Source organism: Plectropomus leopardus, chromosome 15 (genome assembly GCF_026936395.1).
Source record: "Plectropomus leopardus strain MGB_pleo_1.0 chromosome 15, ASM2693639v1, whole genome shotgun sequence".
NCBI classification, from domain to species: Eukaryota; Metazoa; Chordata; class Actinopteri; order Perciformes; family Serranidae; genus Plectropomus; species Plectropomus leopardus.
In genome coordinates this window covers 22,671,937-22,693,969 of record NC_142190.1, presented here as the reverse complement: position 1 = coordinate 22,693,969, position 22,033 = coordinate 22,671,937, and the positions used below count along the sequence as shown (strand labels likewise).

Sequence of the window (22,033 nt, the reverse complement as noted above, 5' to 3'; positions counted from 1 at the left end):
AGGAGAATGCAAATGACATTTTTAGACATTTGTAGATCACAATAAGATCATAACAAGTCCTCAAACTTGTATGATCACATTGATTATTTTTAATAGAAGTCTTTTAAAACAAAAGCCCCTACCATGAGATAAACACAAAAACGGCATACATGACTGTTAACAGACACTGTTTTATACAGATGGTCAACATTTTGAAAAGGTCACAATTAGGTTAGGTTAACAAAACTGCTCTGTTAGGTTGAGGAGAAGATCATGGTTTGATTGAAGTTAGGCTAAAATTGCGATTAATTGCAGAATTTCTATAGTTAATTGCGATTAATCGCATTTTTTAATGGTAGGTTTTCAATGGCATGTTTTCAATTTAATTATTTTGCATTGCAAAACAGTTCTGAAGTCTAGATTGACAAGATAAGCCGATTCTTACCAGTTTGTCTTGATTAGGAATCAAATGAAAGCAATAAACATCACAAGTTAGCTCATGAGACTCATGAGTTCCAACAAAACCTATTTTTATTCAGATTCAGATTCTTGAGGTCAGAGGTCAAGGGACTTCTGTGACATGACCATGCTGTTTTCTATTGCCAAAATTTAACCTAACTTTGGAGTGTTACTTAGCCCCCTTCCTGAAAAGCTAACATGACATGGCAATAAACTGATAAAAAAAAAAAAACGCGCTACGGATCTTAATCACATCATAATTAACATGTTAACGCTGACAGCCCTTGTTAAAATAAGTAGCCTATGTTTGTTACCTAACTTAACATTATGTAGCCAACGTGACATTTATCAAGTACGTTACATAAGTTACAACAACTTAACACTGACCTCTGGTTTCACACAGGACACAGACAGCAGTCTCCTGGGTCAAAGTCCTTGGTTTGTTTGACTCAATCACCACCTCATACCCAGACTTTGTGGCTCTTTATTCTATGTCACTTGACTTCCTCCTTTAGTCCTGTCATTAGTGCTACAGCCACTAATGGTCACCACCCAACAATAAAGGTAAATATGTGTTACAATGAATTTATACCAAGCCCCCAGGAAGTGTGCCATGCTGTGAAGACAATTTTTGTAGTGACCAAACAATTGAATTAAAACTTCTGGGTCCGTCATGTGATGGCATTGGGCCTAAAAAAGACTTTTTCAGTGGATACATTTTTTTGAGTGTCACAATCCCAGCAAAATGACTCATTTCATGATTTCATCCATTTATACATATAACATTTTGAAAATCTAGAAAAGCTGTACGTTTAAATTATTTAATCACCATCCAAGTTAGCCGAGGGCAAAACTCAAAGTTAGGCTTGCTCTGTGGGTCCAACAATACAGAAGATCTGTGTAATTGTATACCCTCAAATTCTAATCTAAAGCTAAATTCCTACCAGTTCTCTTTATACATCCATGGCTTGTACAATCAACATGTTATTTTGGGAGAGTGTAGTCTTAAAGATCAGTACCCCTCTCATGTCTAGCTAATAATCTCAGTTAAAGCATCATAAATAAACAGTGACTTATAATGAATTCTTTAACACTCTTAACATTATTTCTTTTAAAGTTTGTTTGCAGGTGTTGGGGAGAAAATCTGCATTTGTGGGAAAAAAAAGTTATATGAAGCCTTTTGTTGCTCCAGAGGGAGCTGTGCAAAGTCTGTTAAACTTCCTCATGCAATGCCACTTGACTCAGTGTCAATTTGGGCTGCAGACTAAATGTTTGAAAGGAGGAAATATCTGGCTCTTTAGCTGCTTAATGCCCACTATAGTCACTAACTTTGTCTGCAGATAGTGTGCGATTGATTGAAAACAGCTGCCTGCTGTTTCCAAAATCATCCAATTTAAAAGACCACATATATGGAGACAGGATGTGTACTATGAGGTTAATCATCAAACTTCTCAATAAAATCTAACTCAGTGTAATTTGATAAAGGCTGTAATCTTCTCAGTGATTGTTCCATATGTTTACACTAATGTCTCAAAATTGATGGGTTGATGGTTGATGTGGGACCTTTAATGACATCTGTTAGCCTGCTGTATGGCTAATACATACTACAGAAACACCTGTTAAGTGCAATACAACATATAATGTAGGAGTTAGATCCATGGTGTTGTTCTCGCTCACCACTGAAGATGTGGCTGAGCAGGTCTGCTCTCATAATACATGAAGTCCGCGCAGAGGATGCTCACACACTGCTGCTTATGAAAAGGAGCCTTTCATAAAGTCCTCCGTCACACCTTGTTGCCAAGCCGTTGACAAAAACAGCATTGTTGAGAAGCTGCTATTTACATTCTCACAATCATATTTCTCCGATATACTACACAATTGGGATTTAAAATGTTTTCCCTACACAATGGGATAATTGTGTGTCAAGCTTTAGATCACATTACGCCCTTATAGTAATCATTTATATTTTGCCTGGTGGGTGCACTATAATTAAAATGCAATTTGAATTTTTCAAAAGGCTCCAACTCTCACAGGCACAAGATTTGGTATACATCCAGCTCCTGGCACAAAAGAGTCTGACAGCAAAGCAATTCATCAGTAATGGCCCCAAGAAGCCCGTGCATTTACAGAAGCAGAAACATGAGGGAAAACAACAGCCATAGTGTGAATATTGAATTAATACAGCTATAAGACCTTCAAAATCTGATTAAATAATGATCATGGATTTCTACAGCAGTGGTACTTTGGCTCAACCTTTAACTTTAAATGTCAGCATGATATTAGCCAAACAGAATCTTCTATGCATATCTATGCATAAAAACTATGGAGTTACACTAGTTCACACAGTGGTCCCACATTTGCTACACACTATATGATGACACTGGTAAAAGTTATGGTAGTGTTGGTGCGTGAGAAGTGCAATGGACCTGTTTCATCCTTTAATACCAGGATTGACATCAGTTTTCTTGTGCTGTGTTCAGATGCCTTTCACAAGCATCGAAACCTGTGAAAAATTGTTAGATTTTGTTTTTTTTTAAATAAATGGGTAAAAATGCAGTAAACAAACAAACAAACAAATAAATAAATAAAGCAACTTGGCAAGAAAAGTCCTACAAATTGCAAACAAAAAACAAAACAAAACAAAACAGCCATAAAAAAGGCTAGGATGGGTGGGTGGGTTCATTTTCTTGTGTGTTTTTGTTTTTTAGTTTTCTTTTTTTTGGTTTATTTTATGGTTACTTTGTTGTACTTTTTTTCTTGCTATCTTCTTTTGCCATTTCTTTTTAAGTTGCTCATTGCATTCTTCCAGTGCTTTTGAGAAAACTGAAGCCAATTTGCACAGGTTTCAAAGGGTTAAACATGGCTCGAAAAGAAAAATAACATAAAATAGGACAAAATCACCATTACTGATACAAAAATGGGTCATATTATGTTGCATGGCAACAACCAGTATCTTGTTTTTGTTTTGTTGTTTTCGTTTTTGTACATCAGATACTGTATTTTTTTTTTACCCTATTTTGATGTTTTTCCTCTTTGCCTGTTCCTTTTGTTTGTGTTGGCTTTGTATTGGCTTTTGTGGCATAAATATGCTGCTATTTTGAACAGGACTTTCTCAAAAGAAAGCGATTTTGTGATGACTCTGGTCAACCTGAGATTAAATTTAGAGCAAAAAAAAAAACAGTTGATGCTGTGCATGCTGTGTAAGGCCATCGTGCCTTTCTTGGTTATTTCTAAGGTTCCATTTTTTCCCGTCCAATTCTGCTGTGACTGCCATATGTTGCTGATTCTGCAATGTTTCTGACTGTCACACCTGTTTGAAAAAAAAAAATGATGTTCATCTTGCTTTGAAACATTCACATTTAAATGCTGATTTCCGCACGTCTTTTGGAACAGAGAAATGCTGCTAATTGGTATTTAACCTGTAACATGACCCAACTTTGCTGCAGTGTTTGTAAGTGTGATTAATGGCCACCAAGGCATGCAGGATCCCTTTTCTGACCCAGTGAACTCTAGTCCAATATATTTCTGGCAAATCATTAGTCATCAGTGATGTTCAAGAATTTTTCAGCCTCAAAAAAAAAAAAAAAAAAAAAAAAAAAAAAAAAAAGGAAACCACAGTGTGTATTAAACTTTGATACAAACTTAAAGTGTACGAATAAACTTTCAAACTGATAAATACAACATCTATTGAAGGAATATGTCACACTTTGTATATCAATAACTCACTGTTAGTTACCTTGAATTCATGAAGAATTTTTTTTCCCATGCCCCCACGGTGAACAGAGAATCCAAAAACTGAGATAATGCTTCATGAATTGTAGTGATTGTTGACTGTATTAGGAAACAAAAAACTGTATCAGAATATCTGTTGATCACCTCTCAAACAACTTGTGAAGTTTAGCAGTCATCCAAGTCTTATGTATCCTGTCATTTGCCGAGTTCTTCCCAAACACATGCATTTTCACTAAAATATTACAACATTAAACACTTACACTTTACAACACTTATAAGAATCTTTTTTGCGAAAATGTATGTGTTCAGGAGGCACTGAGCATTCAGCTGGATAAATGAGACTTGGATCATATTGCACAAGTTGTGAGTGAGTTGGTAGATGGATATTTTGACATAGTTTTGCTGTTGTTATTGAATGTGGTCCCCAATGACTTTGGGGCGCGTTTCACTTTTTTTCCCATTAAAAAATGTCTCAATTTTTGGAGTATCCATTCAATGTGGAGGCATGCAAGAGAAAGTTTTCTTCATGAATTCAAGGCAACAAGTGTTGAGTAATTGATAAATAAATGGTAATTTTGCAGGTTAAGTATTCCTTTAACCCCTTGAAACCTGAGCAAATTGGCTTAATCTTTTTCAAAAACATGAGACGAAGGCAATAAGCAACTTCACAAGAAATTTCCCAAAATTAGAAAGTAAAAATGGTAAAAAAAAAAAAAAAGAGAAGGAAATGGCTTGAAAAAAGTGCTTAAAATGTAAATATTTGTAACTTAAAGTAAATAAATATAATTATAGAACTATTTTCAAATAATCATTTTCTATTTTTTTTCTTTTTGTCTCACTTTTTTCTGTCTTATTGTCTTTTCTTTTTTTAAATAACTAACTTTCAGTTTATTTCTTGCCAAATTGCTCATTGTCTTTTTAGCCATGTTTAAATCAAACCTATTTGTTCAGGCTGCAAAGGCTTAAATGCTTGTGAAAGGCCTTCAAACGTTACACAAGAATCTGATGTTGTTCCAGGTTTCAAGGGGTTAAAAGATGTTGAATTCATGGATTTGTATCTTTTGATTTGCTTAAGCAAAGTACAGAAATATTCTAACACTCTTTGTATAGAGGTTCAGTCGCTGTTGTTTATCATTTTGAAATTTTGGACTGCTTTCCTGCACCTGCTGATAGAAAAACTACTGTTAGAGACCTAAAATTTGCTTTAAAAGTTCAGTGCTATTATCATGAAATTACTTAAGACACTAGAAACACCCCAGAGAGCCTTGCTTTGAAACATGCGCAGCAAATCTTATGTCGTGCACTGTGACATCATGTTGTTTAACAAGAAAATACTGAAACATAAATGACTATATATATTATTTTGTTAAGGAAGCTGCTCAGTCAAGATGCTTTGACTTACCTATATGATGCGGCTCCTGACCTCATACAGCTTTTCAGATTGAATCTGAACCTTCTCATTGCTGCTCTCTTTTCCTTGTGTTTGTTAAATCTGTTGTCTGTTAAACTGCCATTGTTGAACATGATCTTTGCCACATAATATGCCTCATCAACCATGCTTTCACCAGCCATTAGGACAGAGGCAGAGCTGTGAAGGCCTCTCCCTTGAAATTGCATCCTTTGTTTATGATCCCTGTAACCCTTGTCTTTTTGCTCACTCCTTTCATCTCCTCTGTCCCATCCTTTATCCTGCTCCCTACACTCATTCCCATCTTCTCCCCTTTTTCCTTCAATTATCTATGCCCCGCAACCCCCCACCCCAGTCCTCCTTAATGCTCCCGAATACCCAATCTTCCTCTCCTTTTCTTCTTTACCCTCTCTCCATTTCTTGTTTTGTATGCAAGCCCCAAGGGAGAGAAATGGGTGAAAAGCACTCTCTCTGCACCGCTGTCACAAAAGACTGGTGAGTCATCACCACTTATGTTCCTGTCTCCCTCCTCCCACAAAAAACACACATATACAGGAAAAACACTCAAATTACTCCTTACCTGCCGTGCACTTACAGGAAGACACATACAGACACACACAAGCCAATATGCTCGCACACAAACACACACACACACACACACACACACACACATATACAGACACACACACACACACACACACACACACACACACACACACACACACACACACACACACACACACACACACACATACAGACACACACACACACACATTCCATAACTCTTCAAAACAACCCTAAAATGAAAACCAAGGTCACAAAATTTAGTTGATAATTGTGGTTGAAAATGTCATTCATTGATGTCTGCTGCCTGTCATATCTTACAGGATTATGAGTTTGTATGATAGACACTCATATTGATGAAGAGGTTAACCTGCGGGAATAGGCAAGCTAAATAAGAGCTCCTCATGCAAAACATGTTTTCTGGACTACAGGAGACAAAATGAAATAAGCAATGGACAACATGGACAAAAGAGAGAAAGACAGACCTTCCCTGGGTTAGTATTGTGGCTTTGGTCTTGTTTGTCCGCTGACTCTTTATTAGCCGCAAAGAAAATGCTCTACTTCCACCTGCTGGAGGAATGACTCACTTACAACGCTGTCATGTTGCTGTGTGCACAAGATGGCAGTTCTGGATGAACATAATATACAGAATGACACTCAGTGAGCTGCAGCTGAACTTCTTGATTTTGCAATTGTTTTTCTTCTATTTTTTTTCAAGGTGTATACAAATGAATACATCAATAAATAAATAAATATGAGCAGAAAATAGCCTAAATACATATGACTAAAAATACAACCATAAATAAATAGGCTTAACAAATAAATGGGGAAAAAAATGGGGGTAAATAAATAAATAGGAATCAAATATATTACATTAACATCTTTATCTATTATTTCTTTTTTTTTTAATTAATTTCTTTATTTTTTGTCTTTTTTTTTGCCCTATTTAATATTGACTAAAATGGCATTCCATAGGCTACAGGCAAAGGCTAGCTAGCTAGCTAGCTAATTAAGCTAGCTTGCAAGCTATGTTTGTGTATCTGGATCCTTTAGCCTACTTAATAGGCTACATTGTAAAAATACTTAGTCACAAGTAGCCTAAAAGTCAAAATCCTACTGAAGAAAAAGTACAAAAGTATTTGGAAAATGTGCTCATAGTATTAGGCATCAAAATGGCATCTTCCAAGTGTCAGAAGACATTTTAATGTTGTAGCCAATTAGCTGTTGAAAGTGGCGTTTTTGTGTGTGTGTGTTTTGTTTTGGTTTTTTTTTTTAAACTTAGATTACATTTAGGCTATGAGATGTTTTATGTATTAGGCTAAATCTTACTCTGTAAAGTAAAGTAGCTATCGGTAAAGTAAGTTAGGTAACTAGCTACTACCTTGCGAGCTAGCTAATTTGGCTAGCTCTCTAGCATTTACACCAGTGAATTTAGGTTTAGATAAATATATTTTTTAATTGATTTTTAACTAATCAGTCTTGGGCTGCAACTGAGGATATTTTTGTATCATAATCTTAACTAAAAATAAAGCCCAAGGTGACATGATATTTCAAAAATCATGTGAGTAATAGAAAAGCAGAGAATTCTTACAATAAACAAGCTGGTAATGTTAGTGGGAAACACAGACATTTTTCTTAGAATATTAAATACACAATTGTTAATTCGATTGACTTATTAATGAATAAACTAATTGTTTCAGCTCTAAAGCAGTCAATGATGAGAAAAAAATACAACACACGACACAGAAATTGAAAAGAATAAAGATCATTGATTGACTCATCTTAAATTTGAAGTTACATTTTAAATAACGTCATAAATATAGCTATTTTATTGTAATGTTATAAACAAGTCTGTACCAATACCTGTGTATTCTGGGTGCTGTCGGAGCACTGTATGGTATTATCATACACATTTCTTGGGTTTTGAATTTGCAGAATTTGTATTCAGTGTTGGTTTTTGCAGGCTTGCTTATGTCAAAACACATTCCACGGCAGAGACACCAGAGCCCTCACCTGATTACTCTTTACAGAAACCTGCTTGTGAGCCATTCAGACACATCAAATATTGAAAACCTGGAGTTTCCGTTTCACACGCAGAGAGGGCGGGGAGACGGCAGAGAGGCAGACAGACACGAGGACACACAGGGCTAGAGGAAGAAAGGAAAACTTCTAAGAAAGGTGGGATTAAGAGGAAATGACACATCAAGCACCCTGGGAGGGAGACTCTTGAGGAGGGATGGAGGGAGAGAGGGAGGAACAGGGAGAAAGCACCCAGAGGTAAGGCAAGGAGAGTGTGAATGTTTATGCCAAATCAGGTGCTCGCCTTGAGTGTAACAGTAGAGTCTGCACTGGTGTAATCAGCTCGAGATTGATTGGCTGATAACCTTCTAGTCAGGCAGTTAGGAGGGCATGTTTTTTACTTCTGCTGCCTCGCTCGTAAACTACAGTGGGACAACGTCTACCCAGACTGACACAGTGACTCAGAGCTGCAGGGAGGAGAACGAAGAGGCCCTAAACTTGCAGAAACCAGAGGATAGCGATGACAAGCCTGACTGTGTTGGAGAGGTCGAGCCAAGCCAGGTTAGAGTTGATGAGAAAAATAAAAACTACACCAGCATTCACGATATGTACTGTAATATTCATCCAGCATCAATTTAACTCAAAGAAAATTAAAATTAGGTTAAATTAACTCTTGTTTGAGATTTTGGTGTGTCCCTTGGTTGGTGTGATTGATGAAGGTCGGGGAGGATCTATGTATCAGTGAAGCAGAGACCTCACCACAGGAGACTCTGACAGCCACAAACACACAGGACGATGCTGACTGCCTCCCATTGTCCCACCTGCCAATGGAAGAAGAGTTGAGCCCCCCTTCAGTGTCATCTCATCCCTCCAATTTACAGAGTACGTCACACACACACTCACACACAAAAACAGACTTATATGACTGAGATGGGATCTGTGAGGCCCAAATTAGTGTCTTTGACTGGCACATGCTCGTGTGAGGCTATTTACTTAAAGGGACAGTTCACCACCAATTCAAAAATACATATTTTCCTCTTACCCGTAGTGCTGTTTATTAACCTAGATAGTTTTGGCGCGGGGTGTGAGCTGTAGTCTCTTTCCAGAAATCATGACCTGGTTACTCAATATAATCCACAATCATTTATGTAGGAACTATTCTCTTTCTGCCAAACTACACACGTCAACACTGGACAGAGGAAAATGTGCATTAACTGTTTGTTCACCTTGCACCTATGAGCTGCAGAGAATGATGTTAATTTTTACATTTTGCACTGTCACAAACACAAGCCTCTCATCCATGAGTAGATGCACGCTTCCTTCTGCACAGTGATATGGTTAGTGGGTGTAGGTTTATTGTAAAGAAAATAGTTCCCACGTGAAACTGCTCACAACAAGGTCTGTGGAATATCTTGAGTAAGCGGGTCATGATTTCTACAAAGAGACATTGCTGTTGAGTTTTTCAAATGTATTTTTTTGGCACCAGAAGTCGAGTAGTTCCACTGTATTTTGGAGAAGGCAGTCATCTCTTCGGCTGATATCTCCAACAGTCTGCAAGTCACACCAAAACAATCTAGACTGATAATAACACTATACGTAAGAGGAAAAATATGTATTTTTGATTTGGTGATGAACTGTCCCTTTAAGGAGAGCCGCGTTACCATTAATCTTTTGTTTGTGCCCTTACAGATCGCCCGTCTGAACCCTGCTGGTATTGTCTGAGGTCTCTTGACTCAGAGTATCGTCCGGAAACCCCTCAACAGGTTTCAACATTTTCTGACTAAACACCTTAAAAACTGAGATAATAGGGTTGTCACTTCTTAGTTATGTAGGATGGGTATTACCTGGAGTTAAAATGCTTTAAAGGGATGATAAGATCGAGTAAAGTTTAGTGAGAAGAAGAGAAAGAAACTGAGCATAAAATGTACAAAGTGTACGGCACAAAGTTTGTATGAAATAAATTATTCGTATTTTATGAATACATTATACATTTACATGTTATATTATATGTGGCTTAAATATATTATGTGCAAGTTCATAATTTATTAATTTAAGGTCATTTTTCCATTACGAGAGCCAAAGGGACGCAAGTGCCATGTTGGTGGTGAATATGAGTAGGAAAGCTCTCAGTGAGACCTTTTCAGTGCCAAAAGGAAACAACTGAAATGATGACCCATAGGTTGCTATTAAAAAATGAAGGGCCTGACATCAACAGTGTTTTTTTTCTGTGCCGTAAGAGTGTAAGCTCACAACAGCAAAGGAGTTTTTAATAGGTTTGAGGGAAAATGAAACAGATGTTCTTGATATCGACTTAGAAACAGAAGGTAAAGAGGAAAATTTAATACTGAGAACTTGTAAAAACAAAGCAAACAAAGTATGTTGACACTTAAAGGTAAAGCAGAGGAACTATGCCTCTTGAACAAATGCACAGTGTTAGTCCCTTTTCCATCAGAAAAGAGATACAGGATCATAAGAACATTACACTGACAAGACAGGGGAACAGTTCAAAAACAAAAAAAGATCAAATATTGTATTCAGTATATGCCAACAGCAGCTGATTCAAGTTTGTTAAAATTAGTTTAGGCTCTCCTGTAAAATCTGATAAAACACACTTAAGCCACTTTATCTCCAAGCCCTTGATTAGAATGTGATGTTAAATTTGATAAGAATACTTGGGTTAATTAGCCTGCTTTGCTTAACCAGCCTCTGTGACTGTTAACCCTTTGAAACCAGAGCAAATGATGACCTGATTCCTTTCAAGAGTGCAAGAAGGCAATATGTAACTTTTCAAGAAATTACCCAAAATATTGTCAAGAAATTAGTTAAAATTATAAGATTACCTGAAAATTACACCCCCCCCAAAAATGACCTTAAAAGAGATGCAAAAAACCCTTTTTTCTACAACATAATTTTAAATACATAATTCTAATAAATGAAAAAACTTTTTAAAATTAATTTTCTAATAATTTTGTCTCTCTCTCTCTCTCACACACTTCTTTTTGAAGTCATTTTTCTTTTCACCTTTTACTAATTTCTTGCAATTTGTGTGACATTTCTCACCAAGTTCGTATTGCTTTTTTCCCCATGTTTTCTAAGCGATGCAAACCAGTTTGCTCAGGTTTAAGGTTTGTATGATCGTGAGAGAACACAACAGAAGAAAAGTGATGTCGATCCACGTTTCAAAGGGTTAAGCTATTTAATACATTTAAGAAGACAAAATTACAAGAGTAGAAATCTGACTCTTAAAGCTGTGATGCCGAGTATCAGGAGTCAAATCCATGATGACACTGAGTGACACTTTTTGGAGGTGGTCCACTATACTGAGTTATATATTATGCAGTGGCCTATATTATAGCAACGAGTCTGTGGGTTTATATAACTGCTTTATATATCAAACCTAGTTTTCTCATGCTGTCTAGAGTTCAGTATATCTGAGTAATATTAACATTTTTCATTCAAACAGTGTCTGGAGCAGATATGCTCTGACAATGTTAGATAGGCCGTAAACTCGGAATAAAGTGAAACACTGCACACATAAGCGGGCAGAAATCTTTTCTATCCATTTGGATTGATGATTCTTGCACTATGCCAAGACTAAACTGGGAGTAGTGGTGGTCATCCTGCACAATCTCCCTGCACTGAAAATGAAAGATTCTCTGGCTGGAGTCATTTTTTGATGTTGAACCCAAACCAGTGCGTGTCTCCAAGGTCATCAGAAATATGCTGCACATTCCTGTTTCATGCTGTTTTGCAGGAAGACACTGATCCTTTGTCACCGCCGCCCTCTGGTGGTAACAAAGTGAGCTACCAGACGGACCCTCGACCTCATTTTGGTGTAGCTTGGTCCTCCCACTCCACCTGTCGCCCCCTGTGGGGCAGTGAGGGCCCCTGCTGGGGGCAAAGGAACCAGGAGGTGCCCGATCAGACACACACCTGCCCTCACTGTCATCTGGGGCTGCCCCCTGACACACTGCGCTGGCATGAGGTTGGCACAGACACACACAGACATAAATAGAAACACATAAGCTCAGTCTCCAGCAAACATACCACAGTCCTATGCCACTGTTTACCAGAGAGCCTCTGAATGTTTTCTTCCTCTCTGCACAGGCTAAGTGTCTTCTGTTTGAAGGGCTGAGGAACTCAAAGAAATAAATGGACTCATCATCAGACAAAAATGCTGCTTGTACTTAAAATGATGCTGTCTACCCTCTGTGCTAATGCTCTCAGGAAATTCTTTGCACCTACAGGTTATGTGCAACATACTGTTTCTGCTCGTAAACAACCGTCTGTTTACACTTAATCTTAGCCATGTCCATTTCTTATTTCATTTTGTCTTTTTGTTTAATTTCTGTTACATTTTTAATGTTGTGTCAATACAAATAAGTTGCACATGCACAAAACTAGTCTGTCTTTTTTTAAAATATTAAATTAAAAAATCTTTATAACCATTGTAAGTGAAGAATGAAAGCCTCTCCTTGCAGAAACAAATACTAAATTGAGGAACACACATAGGAGGACAATACTGGCAAAACACAAGTCCTCAAAAACCCATTTAGGCCTACAGTTATAAATGATTCCACACATTTAAGCTAATGCCCTCAGAAATGTGTTTTTCTGATAATACACCCACTCTATAAAAGCCACTTAAATGTGGTAACTAATAGCTTTATTGATAGTCAATGAGTTATTTTTAAATGTTTTATAGGTTAATGATGAGTCATTATAAAGAACACAATGGGTTGCTGGACTGTTCGGCTCTTCCAACAATGAAGAGGAGATGGCAGAGGATGTCAATAATGCAAGTCATGGGTTTAGCTTAGAGAAGCCGAGTGGCTGGGGGTCATTTCCTGATATGTGTTTGTGGCACATGTTTGGGATTCCTTCCTGAATGTGATCGCAGAAATGCAGGTCTGGACTGTCACTACCACGGCTAGATCATGTGACAATGTGATATGCAAAATGCCCAAAGTACCTCCTTCTGAGAACAGTACAAGGCAACCAATGCTTTACAGTAACATTTCAGCTGCAAGTTTTCTTTTAGTTCCTAGAATGTTCTTTATAAATTTAGGTTAACATTCTGTATAAACATCAAAAAATGTTTTTTTATGGTTATGGTACATTTTGTGTATATATATATATATTAAATGGTCTGTAATCTCAGTCCTCAATAACATGTTCCGAATGTTGCTTTGATAATGTTCTTTCTTTGCTCTCATGTAACATCGTGGGAATGTTTTTATAACATTCTATGATCTGTCACCTCTCAACATGACCAAAACATCCTTGGAAAGTTGCAGTTATGACGTTACATCATAGTCAGTATTTAACCTTACAGGGACATTATTTGAAATGATAAATATCCTTAAAATGTTTTTGAAAACTAGATTAAAATGTTTTTTTAAAACATTATTGCAACTTGTAGTTAACATTAGCCAATGTTGTGGGAACTTTCCCTGTTAGCTGGGAATCTGCATGAATCAGGTGAACACTTGACCAAAGATAATGTTTCACCAGATATGTAATTAAAGATCTCATCAGCTGAGGACACTTTAAAAAAATGATCTGTTTGTGATTCCTGATCCTTTAACTTCTCTGAAGCTGCCACCCACCCTGGCACAATCTCAGAAGCCCCTCTACCCCCATTGCTACATCTTGTAGGCTTCTCATATACCTTGTTAGGCCTCACTGACCTGAGCCTGAGTTACTTTGCCAGGTGCTGACAAAATTCTAGCACAGACCGAGAGGATGAAGAGATGTCAGCCCCTTGTAAACATTTTCACTGCCCTGCACTTTGAATGAGCCTTGTGAACAGGTAAGCAAGAAACAAATAACACTACATAAATTGGTGTTATTTGCAGAATTGCCAAGTGGAACTCAGCCATTGGTCCACTGGACTATCCCCACTGAAAACTGCTTAACTGCTTACGTAGCTGGCTGAAGCGTGATGGCACTGACGGCTACCACTGAAAAGTCATAGACGTCAGCTCTGGAGAGCTGAGTGTTAGGACAAGTGAGGTGTTCCTCTTGGCAAAATTACAGTGTGGGTGCTATGAGTATCCCCCCATGTTTCTGTTGTTCATTTCTGCTTCATCTTTTCAATTAAGGTGGTGCATATTGATTCACTGGCAACTTTGGCATCAAGCTGCCCAGACCTAAAAGTCAAGCTTACAGCTGACCAAGTCATTAACACTGACCGGTTCGCAAGGATTACTGCGGCCTGACAGAATACACCATGACAGCTTTCTACTCTGCTGCCAAAATCCTGAGCGCCAAGCCAGTGTTCTATCACATGCTGCCACCATGCAGATGCAGTTTTCAGGTACCATCATAACAGAGTGCATAGTGTGTTAAACTGAGCAACATATATGAGCTCGGGCTATTTTGATGTGATTTGCTGATGTTTAAGGTTAAAGGTAGTTATCCCTAAATTTCATGCAGGTGTGACCACGAGTCAACAGAGGATAGAACCAAACACAGACAATCAAGGCAGACAGGGACAATTGAATGCTGCAGGGCTGATGAGGTAAAGTGAAAACAGGTGTGCAGGTGGGTGGGAGGGTCATTTGACTTGTGACTGGTGCAAAGTCTGAGAGCATCTGGTGGACAGGTAGAGAATGGCAGAGAATGGGTTTGGGGAAAGTGGTAAATGTGGGATGTGAATGTTTGTCTGTTTTAGTATCTGACTCTAATTGTAGCCAATCAGTGGATGAGGAGCAGCTGGAGCTGGTTAAGGTGTGTGAGCATCTGGAGCAGCTGAAAGCTTTTTTGGAAATCAGCTCTGTGCAGAGGCAGCTGCACATCAGACTTATACAGGCAGCTTGATCAACACGATCAGAGTGATTAAAACAACACTGACTGAATCTGCACATAAGACGTAGTGTAAACACACACATTAATGCTCTTGTTGACCATTATGTCTTCCATGTGAGGATCTACTTGCTAAATAAAGACACTGAGGAGCAGGAAGACCAGCTGGATAAAATATTTTCCTCTACCTACCCCATCTCCCTCCTGAACTGGATTTGTTGGCTAAAGTGTATGATCACACTTGCACAGGTGCTTGTAGAGAAATTGTTGCCCAAAAAAGAAACATAAAATGAAGCATAAGATCCATGTTTTTTCAAATTAATTAACCAAAAGAAGAATTCTAGGTAATTGTAGTTTGGAGTTTTTAAACTGACTGTCTTTCCCACAGTAAGTCTGTCTATGTTTTTCTCAGAGGGGTGGGGGTAGTGAGAAACACTGACCTAGTTTCATTGTGAAGGGTGATTGGGGTAGGCAGTGTGTGTGCATGTGTGTGTGTCTGTGTGTGTGTCTGCTCTGGCTTGTCAAGAGCACTATTTAAGGGAACAAGGATTAGGAGACGGCAACAATGTACCAAACTCAAATTAAACTACCAAATTGTGTTGGCCATGACACACACTATTGTACAGTTTTAGTCTTGTTCATTTGATTTCTTCTAACTATTATTATTATTACAATATCAAATGGCCCTCAGAGCACAAGTGTATTGTAAATCTCTGTATAAAGATACACCAGTATCTTTCTATCATTAAATACGTGTGCAGACATGATACATACCTCTGCATAGATTTAATTCCATTCTAATGGCAGTATATCCTTGACTTATTGGGCATTACAATAAGCATATACTGAGTATAAATAGTTCTAGATTTAGTGGTCTCTTTACTTAGATTTTTAAGAATTATATTATTGTGATATTTCTGGCTTTTTTACATTTTGTTTCTGACCTGCATCCTCGAACAGCCTTTTTTTTTTTCTTCTAACACATCTTTGACTTCGCTGCCATTGTATGAAATACCTTTAAGTCAATATTAAATATATATAAATATGTATATCTATAAATATATAAATACTTCAATAAATTATATATATATATATATATATATATATATATATATATATATATAGATAGATAGCTATATAGATTGACTGATTGATATTCAATTTTCTTGTTCTTATGTATTTATTCAATATTGACTAAAATGGCATTTCATACCATGGCAACAGCCAATCTTGATATGTGTAACAATGTAAAATGTCCCTTAACAGACTGATATAAATCATTAGGTAACACGTCATTTAAAAAAAATATTTGATGAGAAAATGTGTAATTGCAATATATTTTTAGATCAAAATTACACGCTATTGGTTATGGTTTGTGTTAAATGTAGATTATCACAGTATTTGACAGTGAGGGTTAGACTGGATGTTAGCCACAGCACATCAACGTAACAGCATCCTGCACGTTATTGGTGGCTAAAAGTCATGCACAGTCACGTGACTGAGTAATGTCATTACACAGCACGGTGAGCCAATGGCCTCAGCCATCACCTGACCGCTATTTGAATATTGATGCTCCCTCAGCCGCTACCTCCCACTGTTGTTGTTGTCTGACATTGTCCGAGCGGGGCCATCGCCACAGTGGTGAATTTTCCACAATCGACCGAAATGTCCTCGCTGGTGAAGCCGTTTTCGGTGTGTGAAGGGCCGTGCGAGAGCTGCGGTGTGAGGAGAGGATGCCCGAGCTCAGCGCCTCATCGGCAGCCTCCATCGCAGCGTCTGGCCGCCGCTGCTGCCGCGGCGGGGCTGGGCTCTCTGCCGACCCACCAGCGGTCGTACGCGGCGAGGAGAAATCTGGCTGCTGCTGCAATCGGAGGGAGGAAAATCACGCATCCGGGAAAGGCCATCCTTGCAGGTTGATTTTGCAACTATTCATTCAGCCCCGCAGATCCCCCCACTCATAGTCGCCTTTCTGCACAGCGCAGCCTAATCTCAATCTGTCGCCCATAAAGGCTATCCATGCTGAACTGGGTCACTCAGTCAGCAGTGATGCTCCAGCAATGGCATCATGTAGTTGCATGCATTTTCTGTAATTACTGCACTCACATTTATTCACTAGAATTAATCTTCAAAAAAAAAACAACAACAACAACAACGATGCTTAAAGATGTGTGCTGTATTGATTAAAAGCAGGTATACATCCAGTAGCCGTTTTATCCAACTCAGTGCAGTCTCTGCTGAGTAATCACACATTAGCATTTCATTAAAACACACAGAAACACCAGGAATGATCCAGTATTAGCACCACTCTGCAGTTTGTCCATCTCATGTTTTCAGAGTGAAATAGAAATGCATAACATTCAAGAACAATTCTGCACGGTGAGTTGACAAATCTTCACAGCAGTATTTTTCTCTTTTCCCCAACTCAGGTGGCATAGCAGGAGGAATAGAGATCTGTATCACCTTCCCCACAGAGTATGTTAAGACCCAGCTGCAGCTAGATGAGACAGCCAACCCGCCGCGGTACAGAGGGATTGGTAGGTCACTGGGACATGCATGACTGCTGCCTGACTGCAGGTTTGTGTGCCAGTCTTCTGCTGGGTTACTCACTCCTGGATGCTCTGTGTGTATGTGCAGGTGACTGTGTGAAGTTGACTGTGCAGGATCACGGGCTCAGAGGGTTGTATCGAGGTCTCAGCTCCCTGCTTTATGGATCGATACCCAAGTCTGCAGTGAGGTGAAGATGCACACATGATATACAGTAGCTTTTACTTCACAGATTGTATGCACTGCTAAATAGAATAGAGCTGCAGTTTCCCTCATGCATCCTTCTGGTTTATAGCTTCACTGATCCGCAGGGTTACAACCTTGAAATTAATTTGACAGTTGGCTAATGTTAAAGCAGTGACACAGCATATCTGGTACTGAAGATAGAGACAGCCAAAAATGTGGAGGACTGCAGCTACTGATTATTTTCATTATTGATTAATCTGCAGATTATTTTCTCAAATGAATGACTAATTGTTTGGGCTGGCCATCACAATTCAGATGAATCAGACAACGTCTCTTTTTGTCCGATCACCTGTACATTACCTAATAGCTGTTTAATGAACTATAGTGTTAGGACAAGAGAAAGCAGCTAATTCTCACATTTGAGAACATGGAAACATCAAATGTTTCACTTATACTTGAAAATTTTAACCAAAAATCAACCAACTAACAAATAAATCAACTATACTACTGCTATTTATGAATTTACCAGAGTTGGTTTGCTGATGCTACCATTTTGTCAGTTGTTTGGAGCAGGAAATTCTGATTGTAGGATTTCCCACTCAACCTTAAAAAGTCTTAAAAGGCTTTGGATCCATTAATCTAAAAAAAAAAAAAAAAGTAGGACTATATGAATTGTTATTTTCTGACATAAACTCTTAAAATAATTACTAACATATACTTTTTAAAAATAATTTACCAAATGCCTCTCCCATTAATGTTCTGTAGATCAGAATAGTGAAACTACTCATATTTACTTTCTGGTCATTATGCTCAGAGCAGAGGATCCACTGTCTGATAGTTAGCTATCACTGTACTGGGGACAAAATGGAGAAGTGCTAATTTAACGAAAATGGTAATTTAGTCAAGATATCGCAACATGATTGAAAGCAGTACAAAGCATTACATTCAAGCAAGACGTTTTTGAAACTCACAGTTGGAATTCAAAGTAACAAATTATTATTATGATTATTATTGTAGAGTTTCATTCCAATTAGCAGTCAAAAAAATCCTAAATCTAACTTGTCTGTAGCTGTAGGAACCTATCATTTGATAAGTGAACAAACTTATTACAGTGGAATCCATCACACAACTGTTCCTCTATTGTTGTGTATTTTGACCCGTGTTTTTTCTTGATATCACCTTCCCACCTTTCACAGGTTCGGCACGTTTGAGATGCTCAGCAACCCAATGCGAGACGCCACAGGTCGGCTAGACAACACGCGGAGCCTCTTGTGCGGTCTAGGAGCAGGTATAGCGGAGGCCATCGTGGTCGTCTGCCCGATGGAGACGCTTAAGGTCAGTGGAGCTGGATGCTGTTATGCATTTCTTCCATTGTTTAAGAAAGCTTTTTTTCAGCAATGAACCGAATGAACTGATGAGGTGGTTCTTCCATCGTCTTCCAGGTGAAGATGATCCATGACCAGTGTTCCCTCAGACCTCGATACAGAGGCTTCTTTCATGGAGTCAGTGAGATTATCAGAGAACAGGGTAAGAGAGCAGTGTGGAACAGTTTGGAGTATTTGTTACATCTTTTGCTCAGTCTGTCTAGTCAAGTGTGGTTTGTGGTCCATAAAGAATCAATCTGTTTGACTAATTTAGGTGTGAGGGGGATATATCAAGGTCTGACAGCGACTGTGCTGAAACAAGGAACCAATCAGGCCATCCGATTCTATGTGATGAATACGCTGCGCAATTGGTACAAAGGTGAGAAAGCCTACTGACCGCCAAACAAAATCTGATGTCCCTGTTTTTGTGCAGTCCTCCTTTTTTTGTGCCCAATGCATTGATGCATTTACCATGTACCCAACTTTTGGATATGGCCCCTAAGGTGACGACCCCAGACGAGACATGCACCCGATTGTCACAGCCATGTTTGGAGCGACGGCGGGAGCAGCAAGTGTTTTTGGAAATACACCTCTAGATGTGGTGAAGACTAGGATGCAGGTAAAAAAACACACCCTTTGATGATTTTATCTGTTAGCAAATTTGCCATTTTTTAACACACTCTGTTTTCTGCAGGGTTTGGAGGCCCATCGCTACAAAAACACAGTGGACTGTGCCTTCCAGATCTTGAAACATGAAGGACCACAGGCGTGAGTAAACCTTGAATCTGCTCATGATAGATGCTGCGTGCTTTTTAGTCTTGACTACTGTAGACAAACCATCTAACCTCGTATCATCTTGTCTCCAGGTTCTACAAAGGAACAGTTCCGCGGCTTGGTCGCGTCTGCTTGGACGTGGCCATAGTCTTCGTGATCTACGAGGAGGTGGTCAAACTACTCAACAACGTGTGGCACACTCAGTAGACCGGCCACACGATGACATAAGTCTGAAGGGAAGCACAGACCAGTGCCTCATGCTACGCACAACTGAACACCTCTATTCATGTTCGTATGAGCTCTCAGCATTTACCCTGAGCAGATGACATTTCATCATCAAGAGTTTCTAATCTGTTACATAGAAAAAATACAGTAAGTATACGAAAAAAATGTGATAAAAAAGTGTGGAAGAGAGTCTTTCTCTCTAGTGGTCAGAGTAAAGAATCAAGAGGGATTTTATTTTGAAGAACAGGAAAAGGCAAAATGAAGTACTGAAATGACCAAATGTGTAGACTCGCTTTTTTGAGTCTTAATAGCAGAAACATTAAAGAAGAAACACATTATTATTATTAACCAAAGGTTCACTTTAGAGGAGGGAGGGGAAAGAAGAAAAGTAGATGAAAAAAGGGATATTACTGTTTTAGCTTTCCATGATTGTTTTTATGGTACATGTTGTAGAGTGATCACTTTGTACTGAAACCATAAACGTGTCTTTTGATTCACTGGATACTTACTGTACTGAGCGAGTAACAGAGACGCTACTGGCCGCAAACAACCTCTCTGCGGTACTTTAAAATGTCTGTGCAGTACTTCAACACATCTCTGTGTTGTAATTGCTTACCTGACTGTGCTTGTGGTGTCATAGCACTAGAACATTTGCAGTATTTCCTTGCTGTGTCTTGGTGATGAACTTTGGATAATGTTCTTTGTGCATTTCACGGCTGACAGCTGCTGAGTATGGCTGCTTGAATCTCGATGTGGCATCTGTCCTTTTAACACACTGACAGTGACTCGCAGACTTGTCGAGGCTGCGCAAACTGGTCTGGAGTCAATTCCTCGCTTGTAGATTCCATAAGAGTGTTACAACCTGATAAAAAGTAGTCAATACGCACATGTCGTAGGAAGCAAATCCATATGTAGCACAATCTTCACATGCAGTCTTAAGAGTAGGAGATGTGAGAAGTAATTGAGCTCATTGTTACATTTTCAGCATCAGACAGGTTACTGAGGTGTTCAGCGGGTGGCTGAGTTCTCTACAGCTGCATATGAGGGCTTTATTTGGGAATATTTGACCAGTAATGTGCTTGTTCATACCCTCAGTCAGGGTGCATTTTCCAAGCAGGCACCTATTTCTGCCTGTGATTAAATTTTTTTTTAAAAAAAGATCCTGTCTTTAAGTTATTATTATGAGAAACTTTCTCAGAATAACGACTAAGTGTTGTTTGTCATTACTGAGATACAAAGCCATTATTTTGAAAAAGTTTCTCAATACTTTTAGATACTAAGTCATTATTTTAAGATAACATTATTCTCAGAGTTTCGCATGATCTTGAGATACTAATTAGTTTGGGAGAGTTTCTCGTTATCTTGAGACACTCATTATTTTGAGATACTAAATCATTTTGAGAAAGTTTCTCAGAGTTTTAGATGCAAAGTCATTTTAAAAGCTTATTTTTAAATACTGAGTTATTTTGATAACGTTTCTCATTATTTTGAGATACTAACTAATTTGGGAAAAAAAAAATTACAATAAAAGATTACATTGAGAGACTAACTCATTACTTTTTTAAAAGATTTCTTTTATCAGTTTGTAATAAGTCATTATTTTGAGGAAAAATCTCATAATAAGTTACAGGACCTATTTTCAATCACACTGGCAGAAATGGGCTCCCATAGATGCTGGTGTGCAGCCTAAAATATAAAAGTGAATTCACTTCTACTTAAGACGAAACAACGACATGTCCTAACTATATAAGCCATGTGACATCAGTGCGCTTGAGCCTTTAGTGTTTTTTTGTGCTTATTGATTCAGTCATCCAACAGACTATTCTCTCTTCTGATATTGACACTTTATTATCCTTCGTTTACCTCAAGCTAACCTGCTTCACAAGCCTTTTGTACGCTAATGAAATAGTTAGTTATCCATCTTTGAATGCACTCATTCTCATCTAATATAGTGTTTACATCTGCTGAACGA

General features: G+C 38.3%; 2 protein-coding genes and 1 pseudogene across 3 annotated transcripts; all 3 read left to right on the top strand.

Annotated features, from left to right (window-relative positions):
* The first annotated feature begins 8,378 nt into the window (after positions 1-8,378).
* Positions 8,379-12,530, top strand: LOC148187297 (uncharacterized). Its single transcript, XM_088088886.1, has 5 exons — positions 8,379-8,419; positions 8,590-8,722; positions 8,881-9,043; positions 9,851-9,924; positions 11,916-12,530. The coding sequence occupies exons 1-5, from the start codon at positions 8,379-8,381 to the stop codon at positions 12,174-12,176; spliced, it is 672 nt and encodes a 223-aa protein (XP_087945012.1). The 3' UTR covers positions 12,177-12,530.
* Positions 12,531-12,792: 262 nt separating this feature from the next.
* Positions 12,793-16,684, top strand: LOC121952767 (uncharacterized; annotated as a pseudogene). Its single transcript, XR_015778997.1, has 6 exons — positions 12,793-13,017; positions 13,841-13,973; positions 14,266-14,480; positions 14,747-14,968; positions 15,029-15,355; positions 16,550-16,684. The product of XR_015778997.1 is annotated as an uncharacterized LOC121952767 (transcript).
* slc25a1a (solute carrier family 25 member 1a) lies at positions 16,493-21,180 on the top strand. Its single transcript, XM_042499503.2, has 9 exons — positions 16,493-16,880; positions 17,395-17,502; positions 17,603-17,702; positions 18,895-19,033; positions 19,141-19,225; positions 19,337-19,441; positions 19,566-19,681; positions 19,757-19,830; positions 19,929-21,180. Exons 1-9 carry the CDS (start codon positions 16,634-16,636, stop codon positions 20,041-20,043), a joined length of 1,089 nt encoding a protein of 362 aa, XP_042355437.1. The 5' UTR covers positions 16,493-16,633; the 3' UTR covers positions 20,044-21,180.
* Positions 21,181-22,033: the final 853 nt, after the last annotated feature.